General features: G+C 39.4%; 1 protein-coding gene across 6 annotated transcripts in view; it reads right to left on the bottom strand.

Annotated features, from left to right (window-relative positions):
• The window catches only part of ATF6 (activating transcription factor 6), a 203,088-nt gene that overhangs the window by 154,891 nt on the left and 25,078 nt on the right, over positions 1–23,119 (bottom strand). For 4 of the 6 annotated variants that reach the window (XM_035279979.3, XM_035279980.3, XM_035279982.3 and 1 more), the window contains exons 5-7: positions 20,344–20,473; positions 19,567–19,770; positions 1,715–1,935 (exon numbers count right to left, since the gene is read on the bottom strand). In XM_035279979.3, the coding sequence (XP_035135870.1) occupies positions 1,715–1,935; positions 19,567–19,770; positions 20,344–20,473 (555 nt within the window). The remainder of the gene's footprint in view (positions 1–1,714; positions 1,936–19,566; positions 19,771–20,343; positions 20,474–23,119) is intronic. The other 2 variants (XM_078356143.1, XM_078356144.1) reach the window with 1 other exon arrangement.

The following is a 23,119-nucleotide window of genomic DNA, read 5'->3' as shown; positions in this document are numbered from 1 at the left end:
GATGGGACACTTATTCTAGAAATTGGAAGTTCTACTTTCACTAAACAATATTCCTGTTATGAATTTTTACAATATTGCTGGCTGAGATTACTGTTTATGTAACTGTGGAGCAATTTTATAATTAAATGGGTCACTGACATGCTGGTTAATAAATTCTGGTAGATAGATCAGACAGTAGTCTGATAAACAACCTTGCATGACCCACAGGGTTTTTTTGTTTTGTTTTGTTTTGTTTTGTTTTGTTTTGTTTTGTTTGAGACAGAGTTTCGCTCTTGTTACCCAGGCTGGAGTGAAATGGCCCGACCTCGGCTCACCGCAACCTCCGCCTCCCGGGTTCAGGCAATTCTCCTGCCTCAGCCTCCCAAGTAGCTGGGATTACAGGCATGCACCACCATGCCCAGCTAATTTTTTGTATTTTTAGTAGAGACGGGTTTCACCATGTTGACCAGGATGGTCTCGATCTCTTGACCTTGTGATCCACCCGCCTCGGCCTCCCAAAGTGCTGGGATTACAGGCTTGAGCCATTGCGCCCGGCCCAGGGTTTTAAATTTACTTTGCAAAAGCATTTTACCTAAAGAAAGGATGATGTAACAATATTAACAACTAGTATTATCCATTTTTATTTTAAAGAAAACATATAGTCTTTGCTTTCCCAGGCATAATTTTAGAGAATCCACTGTTTGACTATTCAACTTTAACATTCATGGCTGGATGCCAGTGGCTCACACTTCTATTTCCAGCACTTTGGGAGGCCAAGGTGGGCGGATCACAAGGTCAGGAGTTTGAGACCAGCCTGTCCAATATGGCGAAACCCCATTTCTACTAAAAAATACAAAAATTAGCCAGGTGGCGCATGTCACCCAGCTACTCAGGAGGCTGAGGCAGGAGAATTGCTTGAACTCAGGAGAAGCAGGTTGCAGTGAGCACAGATTGTGTCACTGTACTCCAGCCTGGGTGACAGAGTGAGAACTAGTCTCAAAAAAAAAATTCATTAAATTTAAGGACCAATATGTTCAATTCCTGTTTAATACATAACATTAGCTATTTCCAATCATTTTGAAAGAAATCAAGAGTTAGTTGGCAAGTGCAGTACCCGGCTTTAGCGAGTGACAGATCTTAGGAAACTATGTGATTTATAAATTATAAGAAATCCCTACAACATGCTAGAAAATTCAAAGGTTTGCAAAAATGGGAAAGTACCAAATAATCACTAAGAAACAGAATTCCCAAGGGTAGAAAGTCATCATCATGAAGTAGTGAAAACCCTTCAAAAGGGCAAGAAAGAAAGCTAAATATAAAACCTTCCTAAAAAGTAGTCTATAGACTCTTATCTGAAGAGTTGTTAAAACATTTCAATAAGAAAACATAAAAGAATCTGTAAATTCTAGTGGATGACTGGATTGACAGTGTAGGGGCTTGAGGAATGTAATAAGAGGGTTGGTTCTAAAGAAGGAGTAAAGAAGAGGGAGGCATGCACACTTTGCTTTTCATCAAACCACTTCAGACTTTCAAAAACCTTTTCACTTAGATTCTAACATAGTAAGCCTTAACCTAATTTTCCTCCAAAGACTGGAAATGCAATTCAGCACTCTCTTTTATTTGATACAATATAAGGAGTGCTAAAAAAAACAAAAGCAAGGCAACAAAAACAAAAGGTGTTTTTTGTTGGTTTTTATATCAGGTATTAAGAGAAACACCAAGTTTCAAAACTTACATCTGAACCCACATTTCTTATGGTACTTTGTAGGACAGGTTTAGTCACGGAAAGTTTTCCATTCACTGGGCTATTCGCTGAAGGGGCTGGTACCACATTCACCATGTGATTAGGTAGCTGTGTGACTCCCCCAGCAATAGCAAGGACTGGCTGAGCAGAGGGCAGAACTCCAGGTGCTTGAAGTTGTACCACAGTAGGCTGAGAGAGCAAAACCGTCTGACCTGCATTAGAAAAAAGAAAAACAATCAGAGGGTGCACAACTATTGTGGCAGGGGAAGTAGGTTATATTTAGGTCTCTTCTACAGATGTAATGGGTAAGATCAACACCAAAGGATTTGGCACCATCAAGGTAAACACTGGATCAATAGCAGCACATGCTTATGGTAACTTTATTATGTTTTTAATGGGACCAACTAAATTCATCTCTTTGAGTTATCATTAACAATATACTTTAACATACTTTCATATTTCTTTGTCAACTAAACAACTATCAAATTTGCTGTAATCCCTAGATTTCTAAGAATTAACCCCTGAAACTTATTAATGCTAAAAGGATTTGACTTATAAATAACAAATCTTTTACACTGAACATGGAGAACCATGTATTCTAAATTAATAGGATTTGCAAATGCATACAATACCAAAAATATATGAACATAAACTTAGTAACTCAATACTAGAAGGAGCTAAAGGCCAGGCACTGTGGCTCACACCTGTAATCCCAGTGCGTTGGGAGGCCAGGAGTTTGGGGTTAGCCCAGGTAACATAGTGATATCCTGTCTCTACAAAAAAAAAAATTAAAAATTAGCCAGGTGTGGTGGCATGTGCTTCAACTCCTAGCTACTCAGGAGGCTGAGGCAGCCAGATCCCTAAAAAGGAAAAAAAGAAAGGCCTACAAATACCAAAAACTTAAAACCATTTGAGATTAAATCTTAGCTAACAATCATGGTAAACATAAAGCTGTGATTTAAAATAGTCTGTAGATGATATCAGCCTTTCCCTCTTCCCCCAAAAAATGGCCTTCAATTCTGAGTCTTCACATGTAGCATTATTTTATATTTATGCTAATCTGAGAAGAATTAGTAGAGGTTGAACATCCTTAATCAAAAAACCCAAAATCCAAAATGCTCCAAAACCCAAAATTTTTGGAGTGCCCTTATGACTCCACAAGTGGAAAATTCCACACTTCTGGTCCCAAGTATTTTGGATAAGGGATACTCAATCTGTAATAATGACAATGAAGATGATGTTGTTAACCCGGAAGAAAAAGTGCCTATAGATGACATGGTAAAAATATGCGATGGGTTTCGTGAAGGACTAAAGCAGCATGCATTCACAACAGAAAAAGAAATCGTGTCAGTGTATAAAATCAAAAAGAGATTTCTAAGACAAAAACTACTGTTGATGAGGCAGATGACTCCATAAAATACATTTTAAAAAGTCATCCAGCAGAATAGTCCTCATCCCTAGAGGACCCACTTCCAGTCCCTCAACTGCTTCTGATGTTTCTTCTCATTTGAAGACATAAAATAGTATATGGTAAGCTTTGAATGAAAACATACCATCAAAGGCAGAGACTGAAAACTGCCATTTTTTGTTGCTACTGCTGTGTAGTAGTTGACACTAGTATTCTGGTGATTCTACTGTCCTGCCTAGTTACTCTGCACACATTATTTTTCCACTGTATTAATGGTATGTCATAATTTTTGTTAAGTTCTTAGGCATGAATTTGTGAATAAGAGTAAGAAAATAATTGCTTGTCAGGAGCATATGAATTCAGAGCCAGGAATGATGGTGGTGCCAAACAACTACAGATTGTCCACATGAGATAGTGACGCCTGTGCTTTCTGATGGTTCAATGTATGCAAACTTTGTTTCATGCACAAACTTATTGAAAATACCATATAAAATTACCTTCAGGCTATGTATATAAGATATACATGAAACATAAAAAAAAATCATGTTAGACCTGGGTTCTGTCCCCAAGATATCTCATTATATATATGCAAATATTCTAAAATCCAAAAGTACCCAAAATCCAAAACACTTATGGTTCCAAGCATTTCATTTAAGGGATACTCAATCTGTGCCATTAACCTAAAGACTTATACAACTCATAACACTGATCTATTAAAAATTTTACTTGCCTGCTAAGTGTTTCCTTTCAGATCTGGCCAGATTTTTACAAGGTGTTGAAAACCTTGCCTAACATCCACAGCTGCTTGAGCCTATCTAACAAAATGAAGGTACTAAAATAACTGGCAACTAAAACACCATATAAATTTGTCATTTGTTTAAGAAAAAAAGCATTATACTTGCAGACAGGTTGACCCATGTGAAACTCAGCTCAGTATTTCAAAGGATTGGGGAAAACTAAAAATCAAAATAATGCTTCAGAACACCTGTTTGTCAAGAACATCTGTCTTGGCTAAAGAAATCACTTACAAAAGCAAAGTCTTTGTTTCACATGGCCTCAAAAACACACTGAAAGTAGCGGAATTCAATAAATAGCATTTCACCCCAGATAAGTAAGAAGATCTAAAAATAACTTCATAGATTTGGAGTAGATACAATGCATTAACACTTGGGCATAAATGATTACACATTTTTACCTTCTCATTTCCTCTTGGACTTAGTTTTCCCACCAACTTTTATTTTAGGTTCGGGGGTACACATGCAGGTTTGTTATATGGGCAAACTGCATGTCACAGGTGTTTGGTGTATAGATTATTTCATCACTCAGGTAATGAGCACAGTACCCAACAAGTAATTTTTCAATCCGCACCCTCACGTAGCCCCTGTTATCTATTGTTCCCTTTTTGTGTCTATTTGTACTCAATGTATAGCTCCCACTTAAAAGAGAGAACACGCTCTACTTGGTTTTCTGTTCCCACATTAATTAGCCTACACTAATTACTTAGGATAATAACCTCCAGCTCCATCCATGTTGCTGCAAAGAACATGATTTCCTTCTTTTTTATGGGTGTGTAGTATTGAATGGTGCATATGTACCACATTTTCTATATCCAGTTCACCACTGATAGGCATCTAGGTTGCTATTGCAAATAGGTCTGTGATGAACATATGTATGCGTGTGTGTCTTTATATTTCCCCTTGGGAATACAAGCAGTAAAGGGACTGCTGGGTCAAATGGTAGTACTGCTTTAGGTTCTTTGAGAAATCTCCAAACTGCATTCAGTGGCTAAACCAATTTACATTCCCACCACTAATGTATAAAAGAGAAAAGCATTCCCTTTTCTCTTTTTTGGTTTCATGTGAACTTTAGAATAGTTTTTTCTAATTGTGTGAAAAAAATGTCATTCATAGTTTGATAGGAATAGCATTAAATCTGTAAATTGCTTTGAGCAGTATGGACATTTTAACAATATTGATTATTCCTATCCATGAGCATGGAATGTTTTTCCATTTGTTTCTGTCATCTCTGATTTCTTTCAGCAGTGTTTTGTAATTCTCACTGTAGAGATCTTTCACCTCCCCAGCCTGCTGTATTCCTAGGTACATTATTCCTTTTCTGGCTATTGTGAATAAGATTGCATTCTTGGCCAGGCGCGGTGGCTCACGCCTATAATCCCAGCACTTTGGGAGGCCGAGGCGGGTGGATCACGAGGTCAGGAGATTGAGACCATCCGGGTCAACATGGTGAAACCCTGTCTCTACTAAAAATACAAAAAATTAGCTGGGCACGGCATGTGCCTGTAATCCCAGCTACTCAGGAGGCCGAGGCAGGAGAATTGCCTGAACCCAGGAGGCAGAGGTTGCGGTGAGCCAAGATCACGCCATTGCACTCCAGCCTGGGTAACAAGAGCGAAACTCCGTCTCAAAAAAAAAAAAAAAGATTGCATTCTTGATTTGGCTCTCAGTTTGGACGTTACTGAGGTATAGAAGCATTGCTAATTTTTTACATTGATTTTGAATTCTAAAACTTTGCTGAAGTTGCTTATCATATTTAGGAGCCTTGGCCAGAGACTATGGGTTTTCTAGGTATAGAATCATATCATCTGTAAAGAGAGATAGTTTGACTTCCTCTCTTCCTACTTGGATGCCTTTTATTTCTTTCTCTTGCCTGAGTGCTCTGGCTACAAATTCCAGCACCATGTTGAATATGAGTGGAGAGAGTGGCATCTTTGTCTTGTTCTGGTTCTCAAAGGGAATGCTTCCAGCTCTTGTCCATTCACTATGATGTTGGCTGTAGTCTTGTCATGGATGGTTCTTATTTTGAGGTATGTTCCTTTGATGCCTAATTTGTTGAGGTGGACTTGGTTCTTTTATGAAGTAAAAACTTACAAAATGGAGAAATTACTCATTAGCAGATATAAATATGCTTAAGCCAAACATGCAAATAAAAATAAGTAACACATAAACTACATATGACCAAGTATTGGGTTTTAATAACAATAAGAAATTAGTCAATCTGGCACTAGGAAAATATATATTCATGATAATGTAAAAAATCAAGGGTTCCCAAGTGCCCAAGTCATAGCCAGAGCAATCAGGCAAGAGAAAGAAATAAAAGGCAACCAAATAGGAAGAGAGGAAGTCACAGTATCTCTCTTCACAGATTATATAATTCAATGCCTAGAAAACCCATAGTCTCTGCCCAAAGGTTCCTGAATACAAGAGCTCTCTTTTAATATAAACTTATATCACGGTCACCTAAAATCGTCAAGGTTGTCCTTTCGGTTTCTGTGGGTTGAGAAAACATATGATGAAAAAAGGCTGCTAAGAATTTAGTGAAGATTTAAAATAAACTTGGAGTTTATTTATTAATCAGAAGGATAGCTATAAAAATTTGAAGAGCTTTACAAAGATAAATGAAACAAATTATTTATTTGGTCTACAGAAAATGCTTGCTTCAAGAATGGATTTACAGATGCTTTGCAGAATGCCATAAGGCTGCCACGCCCATCATCCATGCCCCAGGGTCCACAGTCTACAACGAGAACCACTGACTTAAACCAATACTTTGAGAACAGTATTATAGGAAGCAATGTTCTATATCCTCTAAGTTTAAAAATCATGATTAAAAGACCCCCTCCCAAAAATTAAACACTGTTCAGGGAACTTTGGGACTATTTTAAAGACAAGATATTTCTTGTCTTCTGCTACCTTTTTTGTTTGCTCTTGCTTCTCTAGTTCTTTTAATTGTGAAGTTAAGGCGTCAACTGTAGACCTTTTCTGCTTTCTGCTGTGGGCATTTAGTGCTATAAATTTCCCTCTAAACCCTGCTTTAGCTGTGTCCCACAGATTCTGGTACACTGTCTCTTTGTTCTCATTGGTTTCAAAGAACTTATTTATTTTTGCCTTAATTCTGTTATTTATCCAGTAGTCATTCAGGAGCAGGCTGTTCCGTTTCCACGTAGTTGTGTGGTTTTAAGTGAGTTTCTTAATTACACTGTGGTCTAAGAGACTATTTGTTATGATTTCCATTCTTTTGCATTTGCTGAAGAGTGTTTTACTTCCAATTATGCGGTCAATTTTATAATAAGTGTGATGTGGTGCTAAGAAGAATGTATATTCTGTTGATTTGGGGTGGAGAGTTCTGTAGATGTCTATTAGGTCTGCTTGGTCCAGAGCTGAGTTCAAGTCCTGGATATACTTGTTAATTTTCTGTCTCACTGATCTAATACTGACAGTGAGGTGTTAAAATCTCCCACTATTATTGTTTGGGAGTCTAAGTCTCTTTGTAAGTCTCTAAAAACTTGCTTTACGAATCTGGGTGCTCCTGTATTGAATGCATATATATTTAGGATAGTTAGCTCTTCTTGTTGCATTGATCCCTTTACCATTATGTAATACCTTTCTTTGTCTTTTTTGGTCTTTGTTTGTTTAAAGTCTGTTTAATCAGAGACTAGGATTGCAACCCCTGCTTTTTTCTGCTTTTCATTCGCTTGGTAAAAGCAAATTTTCATTCCTTGATCCCATGTGTGTCTCTGCACATGAGATGGGTCTCCTGAATACAACACACAGATGGGTCTTAACTATCCAATTTGCCAGCCTGTGTCTTTTAATTGGGGCATTTAAGCCCACACACATACACACGAAAAAAAATATATATATATATATATAGAGAGAGAGACACAGTCTCACTCTGTTGCCAGGCTAGAGTGCAGTGGCACCATCTCAGCTCACTGCAACCTCCACTTCCTGGGTTCAAGTAATTCTCCTGCCTCAGACTCCTGAGTAGCTGAGACTACAGGCGCGTAACACCACACCCATCTAATTTTTGTATTTTTAGTAGAGACAGGGTTTCACCATGTTGGCCAGGATGGTCTCGATCTCTTGACCTCGTGATCTGCCCACCACAGCCGTCCAAAGTGCTGTGATTACAGGTGTGAGCCACCGCACCTGGCCTAGCATGTTTATATTTAAGGTTAATATTGTTATGTGTTAATTTGATTCTGTATTATGATGCTAGCTGGTCATTTTGCTCATTAGTTGATACAGTTTCTTCATAGTGCCAATGGTCTTTACAATTTAGTATTTTTCAGTAGCTGGTACCAGTTTTTCCTTTCCATATTTAGTGCTTCCTTCAGGAGCTCTCGTAAGACAGGCCTGGTGGTGACAAAATCTCTCAGCATTTCCTTGTCTGTAAAGGATTTTATTTCTCCCTCACTTATGAAGCCTAGTTTGGCTAGATATGAAATTAAAAAGTGGGCAAAGGATATGAACAGACACTTCTCAAAAGAAGACATTTATGCAGCAAACAAACGTGTAAAAAAAAAACCTCATCATCACTGGTCATTAGAGAAATGCAAATCAAAACCACAGTGAGATACCATCTCACACTAGTTAGAATGGCGAACATTAAAAAGTTAAGAAACAACAGATGCTGAAGAGAATATGGAGAAACAGGAACGCTTTTACATGTTGGTGGGAGCATAAATCAGTTTAAGCATTGTAGCAGACAGTGTGGCGATTCCTCAAGGACCTAGAACCGGAAATACCATTTGACTCAGCAATCCCATTACTGGGTATATACCCAAAGGATTATAAATCATTCTACTATAAAGACACATATACACATATGTTTATTGCAGCACTATTCACAATAGCAAAGACTTGGAACCAACCCAAATGCCCATCAATGATGGACTGGATAAAGAAAATGTGGCACATATACACCATGGAATACTATGCGGACATAAAAAAGTATGAGTTCATATCCTTTGCAGGCACATGGATGAAGCCAGAAACCATAATTCTCAGCAAACTAACACCGGAAGAGAAAATCAAACACCACATTTTCTCACTCATAAGCGGCAGCTGAACAATGAGAACACATGGACACAGGGAGGGTAACATCACATACTGGGGCCTGTCAAGGGGTGCAGAGCTAGGGAAGGAAGAGCATTAGGAGAAATACCTAATATAGACAGGTAAATGGGTGAAACAAACCACCATGGTACATGTATACTTTTGTAACAAACCTATCCATTCTGCACATGTAAGCCAGAACTTAAAGTATAATACTTTTTTAAAAAGAAGACAGAAGAGGTGTAAACATAAAGAATTAAGTAACTTGATATTGGGTCGGAGGACTCAAGATGGCGCTGTGAGAACAACCCAGGATTGGAGCTCTCGTTGAATCCACAAAGAGGTGAGTCGGAGCGGCATTTCCAGACTGATCTTTGTTGCCCACAGAACGGGGAAACTACCAAGTATAAAAAAGACACGGGACGCCAGGCAGTACGTCTGCCTGGCAAAGCCGGCAGCAGGGGCAGCGGCGGCCGGCCCTACCCAGCAATCCCCACAGGGCGCGCTTGTCCGGGTGCCCTGTTGAACCGGCAACCTGAGACTTGAGAGGGCCGGACTTGAGACTGATCGAGACTTGGACAGTAGCCCAGCCCAGGGGATTGCAGGGACAGAGCGTTCGGGGTACCCAGTGGGACGAACAAAACTGCGATTTCAAACTATCCCGAGCAAACGGTCCGAGACGCTCTGTGGGGGAGGGGCGTCCACCACTACCGAGGCAACCCGCCCCAACTGAGATACACGCCCACTGCTGACACAGCCAGCCGTTGCCGAGGCAACCCGTCCCTACTGAGATACACGCCCACTGCTGACGCAGCCTCCCGTTGCCGAGGCAACCCGTCCCTACTGAGATACACGCCCACTGCTGACGCAGCCTGCCATTGCCGGGGCAACACGCTACAATGAAGAGACTCCGCCGCAGGGCGTGGCGGAGACCACAGCAGAGCCTTCAGGAACAGGGCGAATCACACAACAGCAGGGCGGAGCCTCAGCAGGCAAACAGTGGCTAGTCTACCTCCTAGCTGGGCAGGACACCTCAACGGACATCGAAAAATAAAGCCCGAACCCTCCAACACAGAGCATTTGAGAAAAAAAGGGTTTTTTTAATGAGCTCTGTTGCAGCAGAATCAAACATAGCAGCCTAACAGCCCTGAATGAACAACAGAGCTCACAGCTCAGCAATTGAGCTCCTAAAAAGTACTGACTGTCTCCTCAAGCAGCTCCCTGGCCCCTCTATATCCAAAAGACTGACATTTGGCAGGCATCATCCTGGGACAAAGATAGCAGAAAAAGAAACGGGTAGCATCCCTCACTGTGCCGCAGCTGCTAGAGGTGCACCCCAGACAAGCAGGACCTGGAGTGGACCTCAGCAGTCGTACAGCGAAGGGGCTAGGCTGGTAGAAGGAAAACCAAGTAACAGAAATACTTCATCATCAACAATCTGGGTGTCCACTCAGAGACCCAATCGAAAAGTCAGCAACTACGCAGACGACAAGTGGATAAACCCACAAAGATGGGAAGAAACCAGCGAAAAAAGGAGGAAAACACCCAAACCAGAACACCTCGCCTCCTAGAAAGGACCAAAACTCCTCACCAGCAAGGGAACAAAGCTGGACGGAGAATGACTGTGATGAAATGACGGAATTAGACTTCAGAAGGTAGATAATGAGAAACTTTTGTGAGCTAAAAGAACATGTATTAAATCAATGCAAAGAAACTAAGGAACTTAAAAAAAGATATGAGGAAATGATAACAAGAATGGATAACTCAGAGAGGAATATGAATGAATTAAAGGAGCTGAAAAACACAATACGAGAACTTCGCGAAGCATGCACAAGTTTCGATAGCCGAATTGACCAAGCAGAAGAAAGAATATCTGAAGTTGAAGACCAACTCAATGAAATAAAACGAGAAACCAAGATCAGAGAAAAAAGCGCAAAAAGGAATGAACAAAGTCTCCAAGAAATGTGGGACTATGTGAAAAGACCTAACCTTCGTTTGATAGGTGTACCAGAAGGGGACGAAGAGAATGAATCCAAGCTGGAAAATACTCTTCAGGACATCATCCAGGAAAACTTCCCCCACCTAGCAAGACAGGCCAACACTCAAATGCAGGAAATACAGAGAACACCACAAAGATATTCTGCAAGAAGAGCAACCCCAAGGCACATAATCGTCAGATTCAACAAGGTTGAAATAAAGGAGAAAATACTAAGGGCAGCCAGAGAGAAAGGTCGAGTTACCCACAAAGGGAAGCCCATCAGACTCACAGCAGATCTCTCAGCAGAAACACTACAAGCCAGAAGAGAGTGGGGGCCAATATTCAACATTCTTAAAGAAAAGAACTTTCAACCCAGAATCTCATATCCAGCCAAACTGAGCTTCAGAAGTGAAGGAAAAATCCTTTGCAAAAAAGCAAGTACTCAGAGATTTTGTCACCACCAGGCCTGCTTTACAAGAGCTCCTGAAAGAGGCACTACACATAGAAAGGAACAACCAGTACCAGCCATTCCAAAATCACACTAAATGCTAAAGAGCATCAACATAATGAAGAATCTACAACAACTAACAGGCAAAACAGCCACTTAGCATCAAAATGGCAGTATCAAATTCACACATAACAATATTAACCCTAAATGTAAATGGACTAAATGCACCAATCAAAAGACACAGACTGGCAAATTGGATAAAAATCCAAAACCCATCCGTGTGCTGTATCCAGGAAACCCATCTCACATGCAAGGATACACAAAGGCTCAAAATAAAGGGATGGAGGAAGATTTACCAAGCAAATGGAAAGCAAAAAAAAGCAGGAGTTGCAATTCTCATCTCTGATAAAATAGACTTTAAAGCAACAAAGATCAAAAGAGACAAAGAAGGCCATTACATAATGGTAAAAGGATCGATACAACAAGAAGAGCTAACGATCCTAAACATATATGGACCCAATGCAGGAGCACCCAGATACATAAGGCAAGTTCTTAATGACTTACAAAGAGACTTAGACTCCCACACAATAATAGTGGGAGACTTTAACACTCCACTGGCAATATTAGACAGATCAACCAGACAGAAAATCAACAAGGATATCCAGGGCTTGAACTCAGACCTGGAGCAAGCAAACCTGATAGACATTTACAGAACTCTCCACCCCAAATCCACAGAATATAAATTCTTCTCAGCACCACATCACACCTACTCTAAAATTGACCACATAATTGGAAGGAAAGCACTGCTCAACAAATGCAAAACTGAAATCATAACAAACAGCCTCTCAGACCATAGTGCAATCAAGTTAGAACTCAGAATACAGAAACCAACCCAGAACCGCACAGCTTCATGGAAACTGAACAACTGGCTCTTGAATGTTGACTGGGTAAACAATGAAATGAAGGAAGAAATAAAGAAGTTCTTCAAAACCAATGAGAACGAAGACACAACATGCCAGAACCTCTGGGACACATTTAAAGCAGTCTCTAGAGGAAAGTATATAGCAATAAGTGCCCATATGAGGAGAATGGAGAGATCCAAAATTGACACCCTACCGTCAAAATTGAAAGAGCTAGAGGAGCAAGATCAAAAAAACTCAAAACCCAGCAGAAGACAAGAAATAACTAAGATCAGAGCTGAACTGAAGGAGATTGAGACACGAAAAACCCTTCAAAAAATCAATAAATCCAAGAGCTGGTTTTTTGAAAAGATCAACAAAATAGACAGACCACTAGCCAGATTGATTAAAAATAAAAGAGAGAACAACCAAATAGATGCAATACAAAATGATAAAGGGGAAATCACCACAGATTCCACAGAAATTCAAACCATCATCAGAGAATATTACAAACAACTCTATGCACATAAACTAGTAAACCTGGAAGAAATGGATAAATTCCTGGACTCCTGTGTCCTCCCAAGCCTAAACCAGGAGGAAGCTGAAACTATGAATAGACCAATAACAAGGTCAGAAATCGAGGCAGCAATTAAGAGCCTACCACACAAAAAAAGCCCAGGTCCAGACGGGTTCACAGCCGAATTCTACCAGACACACAAAGAGGAGCTGGTACCATTCCTTCTAAAACTATTTCAAACAATCCAAAAAGGGGGAATACTTCCCAAATCATTTTACGAGACCAACATCATTCTGATACCAAAACCCGGCAGAGACCCAACAAGAAAAGAAAACTTCAGGCCAATATTCATGATGAACACAGATGCAAAAATCTTCAATAAAATATTGGCAAGCCGAATGCAACAGCAAATCAAAAAACTTATTCACCATGATCAAGTAGGATTCATCCTGGGGATGCAAGGCTGGTTCAACATACGCAAGTCTATAAATCTAATTCACCACATAAACAGAACCAAAAACAAAAACCACATGATTATCTCAATTGACGCAGAGAAGGCATTTGACAAAATTCAACAGCCCTTTATGCTAAAATCCCTCAATAAACTCGGTATCGATGGAACGTATCTCAAAGTAATAAAAGCTATTTATGACAAACCAACAGCCAATATCATACTGAATGGGCAAAAACTGGAAGCATTCCCTTTGAAATCTGGCACTAGACAAGGATGCCCTCTTTCACCACTCCTATTCAATATAGTTCTGGAAGTTCTAGCCAGAGCAATCAGGCAAGAAAAAGAAATAAAGGGTATTCAAATAGGAAAGGTGGAAGCCAAATTGTCTCTATTGACAGACGACATGATAGTATACCTAGAAGACCCCATCACCTCAGCCCAAAAACTCCTGAAACTGATAAGCAACTTCAGCAAAGTCTCAGGATATAAAATCAATGTGCAAAAATCACAAGCATTCGTCTACACCAATAACAGACTTAAAGAAAGCCAAATCAAGAACGAACTGCCATTCACAATTGCTACAAAAAGAATAAAATACCTTGGAATACAACTCACAAGGAACGTAAGGGACCTCTTCAAGGAGAACTACAAACCACTGCTCAACGAAATCAGAGAGGACACAAACAGATGGAGAAACATTCCATGTTCATGGTTAGGAAGAATTAATATTGTGAAAATGGCTATACTGCCCAAAGTAATTTACAGAATCAACGCTATCCCCATCAAGCTACCATTGACTTTCTTCACAGAACTGGAAAAAACCACCATGAACTTCATATGGAACCAAAAGAGAGCCCGCATAGCCAAGTCAATTCTAAACAAAAAGAACACAGCGGGGGGCATCACACTACCGGATTTCAAACTATACTACAAGGCTACAGTAATCAAAACAGCATGGTACTGGTACCAAAATAGAGATATAGACCAATGGAACAAAACAGAGGCACCGGAGGCAACACAACATATCTACAACTATACAATCTTTGATAAACCTGACAAAAACAAGCAAGGGGGAAAGGATTCCCTGTTTAACAAATGGTGTTGGGAAAACTGGCTAGCCATGTGCAGAAAGCAGAAACTGGACTCCTTCCTGACACCTTACACTAAAATTAACTCCAGATGGATTAAAGACTTAAACATAAGACCTGGCACGATAAAAACCCTAGAAGGAAATCTAGGCAAAACTATCCAGGACATAGGAGTAGGCAAGGACTTCATGAACAAAACACCAAAAGCATTGGCAACAAAAGCCAAAATAGACAAATGGGACCTAATGAAACTCCACAGCTTCTGCACGGCAAAAGAAACAGTCACTAGAGTGGATCGGCAACCAACAGAATGGGAAAAAATTTTTGCAGTCTACCCATCTGACAAAGGGCTGATATCCAGAATTTACAAAGAACTCAAACGGATTTACAGGAAAAAAACAAACAAGCCCATTCAAAAGTGGGCAAAGGATATGAACAGACACTTTACGAAAGAAGACATATATGAGGCCAACAATCATATGAAAAAATGCTCATCGTCACTGGTCATCAGAGAGATGCAAATCAAAACCACATTGAGATACCATCTCACGCCAGTTAGAATGGCGATCATTAAAAAATCTGGAGACAACAGATGCTGGAGAGGATGTGGAGAAAAAGGAACACTTTTACACTGTTGGTGGGAGTGTAAATTAGTTCAACCATTGTGGAAGACAGTGTGGCGATTCCTCAAGGCCTTAGAAATAGAAATTCCATTTGACCCAGCAATCCCATTACTGGGTATATATCCAAAAGACTATAAATCGTTGTACTATAAGGACACATGTACACGAATGTTCATTGCAGCACTGTTTACAATAGCAAAGACCTGGAATCAACCCAAATGCCCATTGATAATAGACTGGATTGGAAAAATGTGGCACATATACACCATGGAATATTATGCAGCAATCAGAAATGATGAGTTTGTGTCGTTTGTAGGGACATGGATGAATCTGGAGAACGTCATCCTCAGCAAACTGACACAAGAACAGAAAATGAAACACCGCATATTCTCACTCATAGGCGGGTGATGAAAAATGAGAACACATGGACACAGAAAGGGGAGTACTAAACACTGGGGTCTATTGGGGGGAAAAGGGGATGGCCCAGTGGGAGGGGGAGGTGGGGAGGGATAGCCTGGGGAGAAATGCCAAATGTGGGTGTAGGGGAGAAGGAAAGAAAAGCACACTGCCATGTGTGTTCCCATGCAACTGTCTTGCATGCTCTGCTCATGTACCCCAAAACCTAAAATCCAATAAAAAATTAAAAAAAAAAAAAAAATTTTTTTTTTAAATAAAAATTCATATTGGAAAAAAAAAAAGAATTAAGTAACTTATAAGAAATAATCCTATTTCTAACTACAGTTACAGATTTAAATCCCTGGCAGATAACATGTACAGAGGGCTTTCTAATATTTTGTAAACTAATTAAGAAAAATAATCCAAATTTGTACGGCCAATTGTGTAATTATCACTGTCTCCTTGCTGAGAGAACTTCATCACAGAAAGAAGGAGATGGAAGAATACCAAGGCAAAGCCTGTGTACCAACTGTGGCTTGAGTCCTACTACCAAGCCACTGCTGCTTCCTCTTTTTTTTCCATTATTGTACATCAAGCCTTTTCATTCCAGAGTACCCAACTATCTCAAATTACCCCGCATCTAAATCTGGGGTCCCTAAATATTCTAGGCATATTTGGGTTCAAGACAGAATGAGGGGAAACAACTAAATTTCTACTATAATACATTCAAGTGAAGGAACAAAAACTCTCATGGTAACATGCTAAATGCTGACCAGACCATGAACTACAATGCAAAGAATTGTTTGGGGCCTTAAATAGCAGCTGAACATAGTTACCACTGCTCCTAGTGTGGAAACAGGTAAAAAGGACATTCCAAAGGCTGTTTATCCATTTCAGCATACTCAAAATCCAACATTACATGCAAATTCCCCTTAATGAAGCACGGCTGGATTCAATGCCATATATTTTTTGACTATATGTGTGTGACTCACTGATTTTGATACTTCTTGCTTTTCAACTTTCTTCAATGATTTCAAACTATGTATCAAACATTTATTGAATGCCTACTTTGCCTGAAATAGCACAGCTGTGTGACTTTGGGCACATAATCTGTGCTTAGTTTTCTCATCTGTAAAATGGAGATATTAGAACCTATCATCACAGAGTTGACATAAGGATTAAATAAGATAATGAGTTTAAGCACTTAGAAAAGTTTCTGGTACATAGTAAGAACTTACACGCAATTATTATTGTTATTAATCTCCTTTTCTGTGTAATGGCTTCCATAAGGATACTGCATGAGTTATTAATTTACTAGTTATCACCGTGACTGTTATTTAACTGTTTATGTAAATTTAATTCCCCAATTAAACTGTAGAATTCTTGAGAGCCAGGACTACATCTTGTCATTTTTTTTTAAGGCAATACAGTATAGTGGTTATTTACATAGACTTTGGGCCAGTCCACCTGGGCTCAAGTTCTGGCTTCATTTCTTATCAGCAGAGAGATCTGGGCAACGTATTTTACCTCTATCTCCCATTTCAAAAATATTCACCATCATCTACCCAAAAAGCCCCAAGATAGAAAAATGGAAGTCATCCTAGATACCTTCCTCTCTATCCTTCCACATGATCCAGTCTCTATGGAGGCTGGATCCAATCCAATTACCAATCTCTATAATTCTACACTTCTAATATCTCTACTCTCCATCCTGGCTCTCTACTTGCATTGGTATTTCAGGCTTTCATTATCTCCGGTCTACCCTACTCAAAACAGTCTTAAAGGACATGGAGAACTGAGAAGTAGAAGCAGGCATAAGTTGTTGCTGGTTCGTAGAAAATGGTGACCAAAAAAAACTAGGAAAAACAAGAGAATTCAAAGGGCAATGCCAGATTAGCTGAGCTAGAAGAAGGGATTTATAGAAAAGAGTACTATAAAGTTAAAAAACTAAAATAGAAGGCCAGGCATGGTGGCTCATGCCTTAATCCCAGAGCTCTGGGAGATCAAGGTTGGGTAGATCCCTTGAGCCCAGGAGTTCCAGATCAGAGTGAGCAATATAGTGAAACGGTGTCTGTATTAAAAAAAAAAAAAAAACTAAAAAACTAAACTAGAGCCAAATTGTGATGAGTTTTACACTCCAAGCTAGAGAATCTCAGTCTTAATCCTGTGGCAATTACCTCTTCTTTTTCAATGGATCACGAGGTCAAGAGATCAAGACCACCCTGGTCAAAATGGTAAAACCCTGTCTCTACGAAAAATACAAAAAAAACAAATTAGCTGGGCATGGTGGCGCGTGCCTGTAATCCCAGCTACTCAGGAGGCTGAGGCAGGAGAATCGCCTGAACCCAGAGGTTGCGTTAGCCGAGATCGCGCCATTGCACTCCAGCCTGGGTAACAAGAGCGAAACTCCGTCTCAAAAAAAAAAAGAAAAAAAAATCAGCTGGGCGTGGTGGTACGTGCCTGTTGTCCCAGCTACTTGGGAGGCTGAGGTAGGAGAATCGCTTGAACCCAGGAGGCAGAGATTCAAGTGAGCTAAGATCACGCCACTGTACTCCAGCCTGGTGATAGAGAGAGATTCCATCCCCCCACTCCCACAAAAAAAGACAAGGTGCTGTTCCTCATATTAGCACATGGGAACAAAAAAATAAGTATAGTCTTTAGGAAAGTACTGAAATTTCAAATAATGTGTAATTCAAGTTTCCATAACTGATAAACTGCTCAGAAAAGAACAGTCTGTCTTCTTACTATAGGAAAGATCTTCCCTCACTCAAACATAGTCAATGATCTGCTAAGGGCAAATTCTAGGAATAACCCTGCTTTACCCACTAGTCATATATTAATAACAGACTTTTTGTATAGGTGTATTTTAATAGTTTATGGGAACTATAATGAGGTTCTTCATTAGTTTAAATTCTTAGCCTTTGGGAAGGCGCAGATCCTTATAAGATCCTAATGAAGGTTTTGGAGACTATCCCTAGAATAATCCACATATGAATATACATTAAATCCTGCATTTTATTTCAAGGAGTTCATGAACCCTCAATACACATTTATAAATCACAAGACTACCTATTCTATAGGATTACTACTTTTCAAATGCAAAAGGCAGCAGTTTTGACTCTGTACTGAGAGGGCAAGAATTTCAAACCATTTTTTTGTTTGTTTGTTTTTGGTGGGATTTATTGATGAATTTTCACTGATCTTCCATTCTCTCATCTAGGTCTTCTTTTTATCAACGGCATATTGTCTATGACCATGTAATAGAGCAAAGCTAAGAGTATCTGGAAATTTAATTTATCAAATTTACCCTCATTAAAACTATGCCCCAAAAAAATGAGCTAACTATTCACAATTAGAGATATAGTCATAAAAGCAAACGTAACACTGGTGTTTATTTACAACCCATAGCCTATTGTCGCCTAGTCATATTTGGTGCCAACAAACCAAATCGAGAGAGAAGAATGCTACACAAGTTTTCTTATATTCAAGGTATGCAGATATCAGTATGAGTACAATGATGACCAATCTACCTAAGAGATCTCCATATGCAAATGACTCCCATATCTTAATAGTACCAAATCCTCAGACTTGAACTTCTTTCAATAATGACCTAAACCTCTTGTAGAATCACAAGTCTATGATGCCATCTGGTGGATAAAATACAGAAATGCACAAATTCTTAGCTAAATGAAAGCAGAGCTCAGGTCTCCTTGTAATGACCAAGTCAATATCCTGTTTACCAAATCATGCAGCCCCCTCAGAGTTAAGGGCTTGATTCTATTGCTATAACACACCTGAAATGGATCCTATTATTTTAAACACTCCTTAAAAATAGAAGAAGTTCACAGCCACAAAAATCTGGCTGACCTGAACTCTGCCTTCAACTAGCTAAAAATGTGTGTATTTCTGTATTTTATCCACCAGAATAAAATGGCACCAAGAAAGTATCCCAGATTTTCAAAATAACCATCAGATGTAACTGGTCTGGAGAGCTATCTCCCTTGTTATGACAGGAAGCACACATTAGTCATCTCTGCAACTTTCTCAGAATTAAAGACATTCCTGACGTACAGCATGTGCTCAGAAATTACAACCCAAATTAAAACAAATCATATGACACAATCCTTACTGCCCTCCAGATAAACATACACGGCCTTAAATTCTGCTCAGGTACCTTTAGTGGGTGCAGGTTGTAAACTGATAATTGGCTGCTGCTTTGCCAACGGCATAAGCGTTGGTACTGTCTGAATAATGATGGTTTTTGCTGGAACACTGGAGTTTGTTTGAGTCTTGGGTGCTGCTGGAAGCAATAAAGGCTTGGGCTGAATCGAAGGTTTTGAATTCACCTGAATTTTTTTCTTTGGAGTCAGTCCATTTTCTGGAGAAAAACCAGACAAAACATAAGTCAACTTGAAGGTAATTACGCAAGCCCTAAAAACCAGATTCTATCACACACCTTTCTCTACACATTATCTTAACTTCTGAGTAACAATCTTTAACTGGAGTTTAAGCATAGCTACTATACATATACCTGAATGAACTGAAGAAAAGTACTTAAACTGTTACCTTCTTTTATAACCAAGCTGCAGTTTAGGGAATGGGACACACTAACTGGTAAAGGAGAATTGCTAAAAATCACAGAATAAGCCCAGAGATTAATGAGGTAACAAACATCATAGCTGAATGGCCCTCCATTCAGTTATCTTTAACTGAAACTTTGAAATCTCTCCTTAAAATGATGGGATCTGAGTCTATTTTAAAGTATCTTTCACCTAAAAAGACAGAGACAACCAAAGATTATTCTCCCCTTTCCTCTCCACAGTAATCACTCACAACAAACAAAATAGCCAGCTTAATAAACATATATTTAATCCAGCATTTTCTTTTAAAGAAATTGAACCTAAACTCAATCTGAAATAGAAATAACAAAAGTTAGGAGACAGAGTAATACCAGTCTTGTTCCTAGGACTAGTGACAGGCTTATCTTCCTTCAGTGGCTCTGCTGAAGAGGGACTATTAGAGCTCTCACCATACAAGGAAAGGGGAGACATCTGAGAAGCAGAAGACAAATCCAACTCCTCCTGTAGCAAAATAAAAACAAAAATTGATGAGTACAATCCTTAAGCAGCAAATTACACAGAAAGAGAGGAGACCCATATATAAACAGAAAAACACTTCAAGGTAACTTCAAGGGAAAGGGATACTCGAAACTCTATCTATATATTAAGTACCAAGTGACTATCAGCATAAGCCATCGATAGCAAAGGAAAAATAACTCAAAATGCAGAGTAAGTCTATGCTATCCTGTTAAAGATACAATTGTTTCTACATTTCTTTGCACAAACTACACACACACACACACACACACACACACAAACTTGGTTTCTAGTCAATTTGTTTCTACCTTTCTTTGCAGAAACTACACACACACACACACACACACACACACACACAAACTTGGTTCCTAGTCACACATTCGGTATCACTGTAAGGTTTCAGTTAAAATGCCAATATCCTTTCCCCATAATCTCTTTTAGTCTTAAAAGAATATCAAAAGCAAAATAATTTTATTTTTATCCTTTTCTATTTTGCAATACTGCCTTTGTTCTAAATGTTGTAAAAGAAAAATGCATGAATGGAGCAGTGCTCTTTTTTTTTTTTTGAAACACAGTCTCGCTCTCTTGCCCAAGCTGGAGTGCAGTGATGCAATCTCAGCTCACTGCAACCTCTGCCTCCCAGGTTCAAGTGATTCTCCTGCCTCAGCCTCCCGAGTAACTAGGACTACAGGCATGTGCCACCACACCCAGCTTTCACCATGTTGGCCGGGCTGCTCTCGAACTCCTGACCTCATGTGATCTGCCCACCTTGGCCTTCCAAAGTGCTAGGATTACAGATATTAGCCACCCTGCCCAGCCAGCAGTGCTATTTTCTTTAATTTAGTGAGTGAATTCATAGTGATTGAGATACATAGATATAACACTCGAATTTTCCCGAAGTCTTTTAATACTCAGTGAATCTGTCTCATTTTGTTAGAATAAAAAAAAACATAGGATAAAAGTAGCAATTCAATTCAGAACGAAAAGATGGCATGTATGATCAGGCAACAGACATAATCTCTGCTTCATACCATCTTCAAAATAATCTATAACATTATAATATAAAAAGAAAATTTAAGAGAATACTTGCTTACTCTCAGGATGTTGCAGACCCTCTTATATCAAAACACCCAGAAGCCATAAAGGAAGAAAAAAATAGATTTGAACAAATAATAATTAAAATATTTAACAATAAAAACTAGACTCTAAATAAAAGATAGATATTGGGAGAAAATGTGAAAAACAAGCAAAGGGCAGGAACAGCCATTTCACTGAAAAGGAAATGCAAATGGTAGCCAAGGCAAATTTAAAGTTTTTTTTTAATCACAAGAAAAATTAAAAACAACCTGAGAGGATATGAGAGAAAGAGACGCTCAGTCTCACTGGTGAGAGTGAGAACTGCATCTTCATTCATCCTTACACCTACTCAGCACGTATGCTGAGCAATATGTAGAGTGTATTAAAATATATTTCCAAGAAACCAAAGAGAACAAGAGAACATGGGAGGGGACTATTCTGCCTCAGCCTCCTGAGTAGCTGGGATTACAGGCACGCGCCACCATGCCCAGCTAATTTTTTGTTATTTTTAGTAGAGACGGGGTTTCACCATGTTGACCAGGATGGTCTTGATCTCTTGACCTCGTGATCCACCCGCCTCGGCCTCCCAAAGTGCTGGGATTACAGGGGTGAGCCACCGCGCCCGGCCCTATTTTCTTAATATTAAAAAGCTATGAGTAATTATACAGCCAAAGCCAATGCTGAATGTATTACTATTAAAGCCAAGATAAAAAAAGATACCTGCTTTTTCTGTAATTCTAGTATAATTACACTAAAAAAAGGAAATTTTAAAAAACATTAAAACAAAAAAGAGTGCCTTTTAGCAAGGTAATATGCTATGTACTAGAAGCACTTGTAACAATCCACTGAAAAAAAATCTGACCTCGAAAATACTGTATTAATACTCACTTAGAAAACATAATAAAAAATAAATATTTCGAGCCAGGCACAGAAAGACAAACATCACATGTTCTCACTTATTTGTGGGACCTAAAACCCAAAACAACTGAAATCATGAACACAGAGTAGAAGGATGGTTACCAGATGCTGAGAAGGGTAGTGAGAAGCTGGTAGTGAGAGGAGGATGGTTAATGGGTTAAAAAAAAAAAAAGGAGCTGGGCACGGTAGCTCATGCCTGTAATCCCAGCACTTTGGGAGGCCAAGGTGGGTATCTCACAAGGTCAGGAGTTCAAGACCAGCCTGGCCAAGATGGTGAAACCCTGTCTCTACTAAAAACACAAAAATTAGCCAAGCATGGTAGCAGGCACCTGTAATCCCAGCTACTTGGGAGGCTGAGGCAGGGAATTGCTTGAACCTGGGAGGCGGAGGTTGCAGTGAGCTGACATGGTGCCACTGCATTCCACCCTGGGTGACAGAGCAAGACTCTGTCTCAAAAAAAAAAGGAGAAAGAATAAGACATACTCTTCAATGGCACAGTAGGGTGACTATACTCAATGAGAGCTTAACTGTACATTTTAAAATAACTAAAAGAGTGTAACTGGATGGATTGTTTATAACACATATATTCTTCAGGGGATGGATACCCCATTTCCATGATCTAATTAGTTCACATTG

Source organism: Callithrix jacchus, chromosome 18 (assembly GCF_049354715.1).
Source record: "Callithrix jacchus isolate 240 chromosome 18, calJac240_pri, whole genome shotgun sequence".
In the NCBI taxonomy this organism is placed as follows: domain Eukaryota; kingdom Metazoa; phylum Chordata; class Mammalia; order Primates; family Cebidae; genus Callithrix; species Callithrix jacchus.
This window is presented reverse-complemented; position numbering and strand designations above follow the sequence as displayed.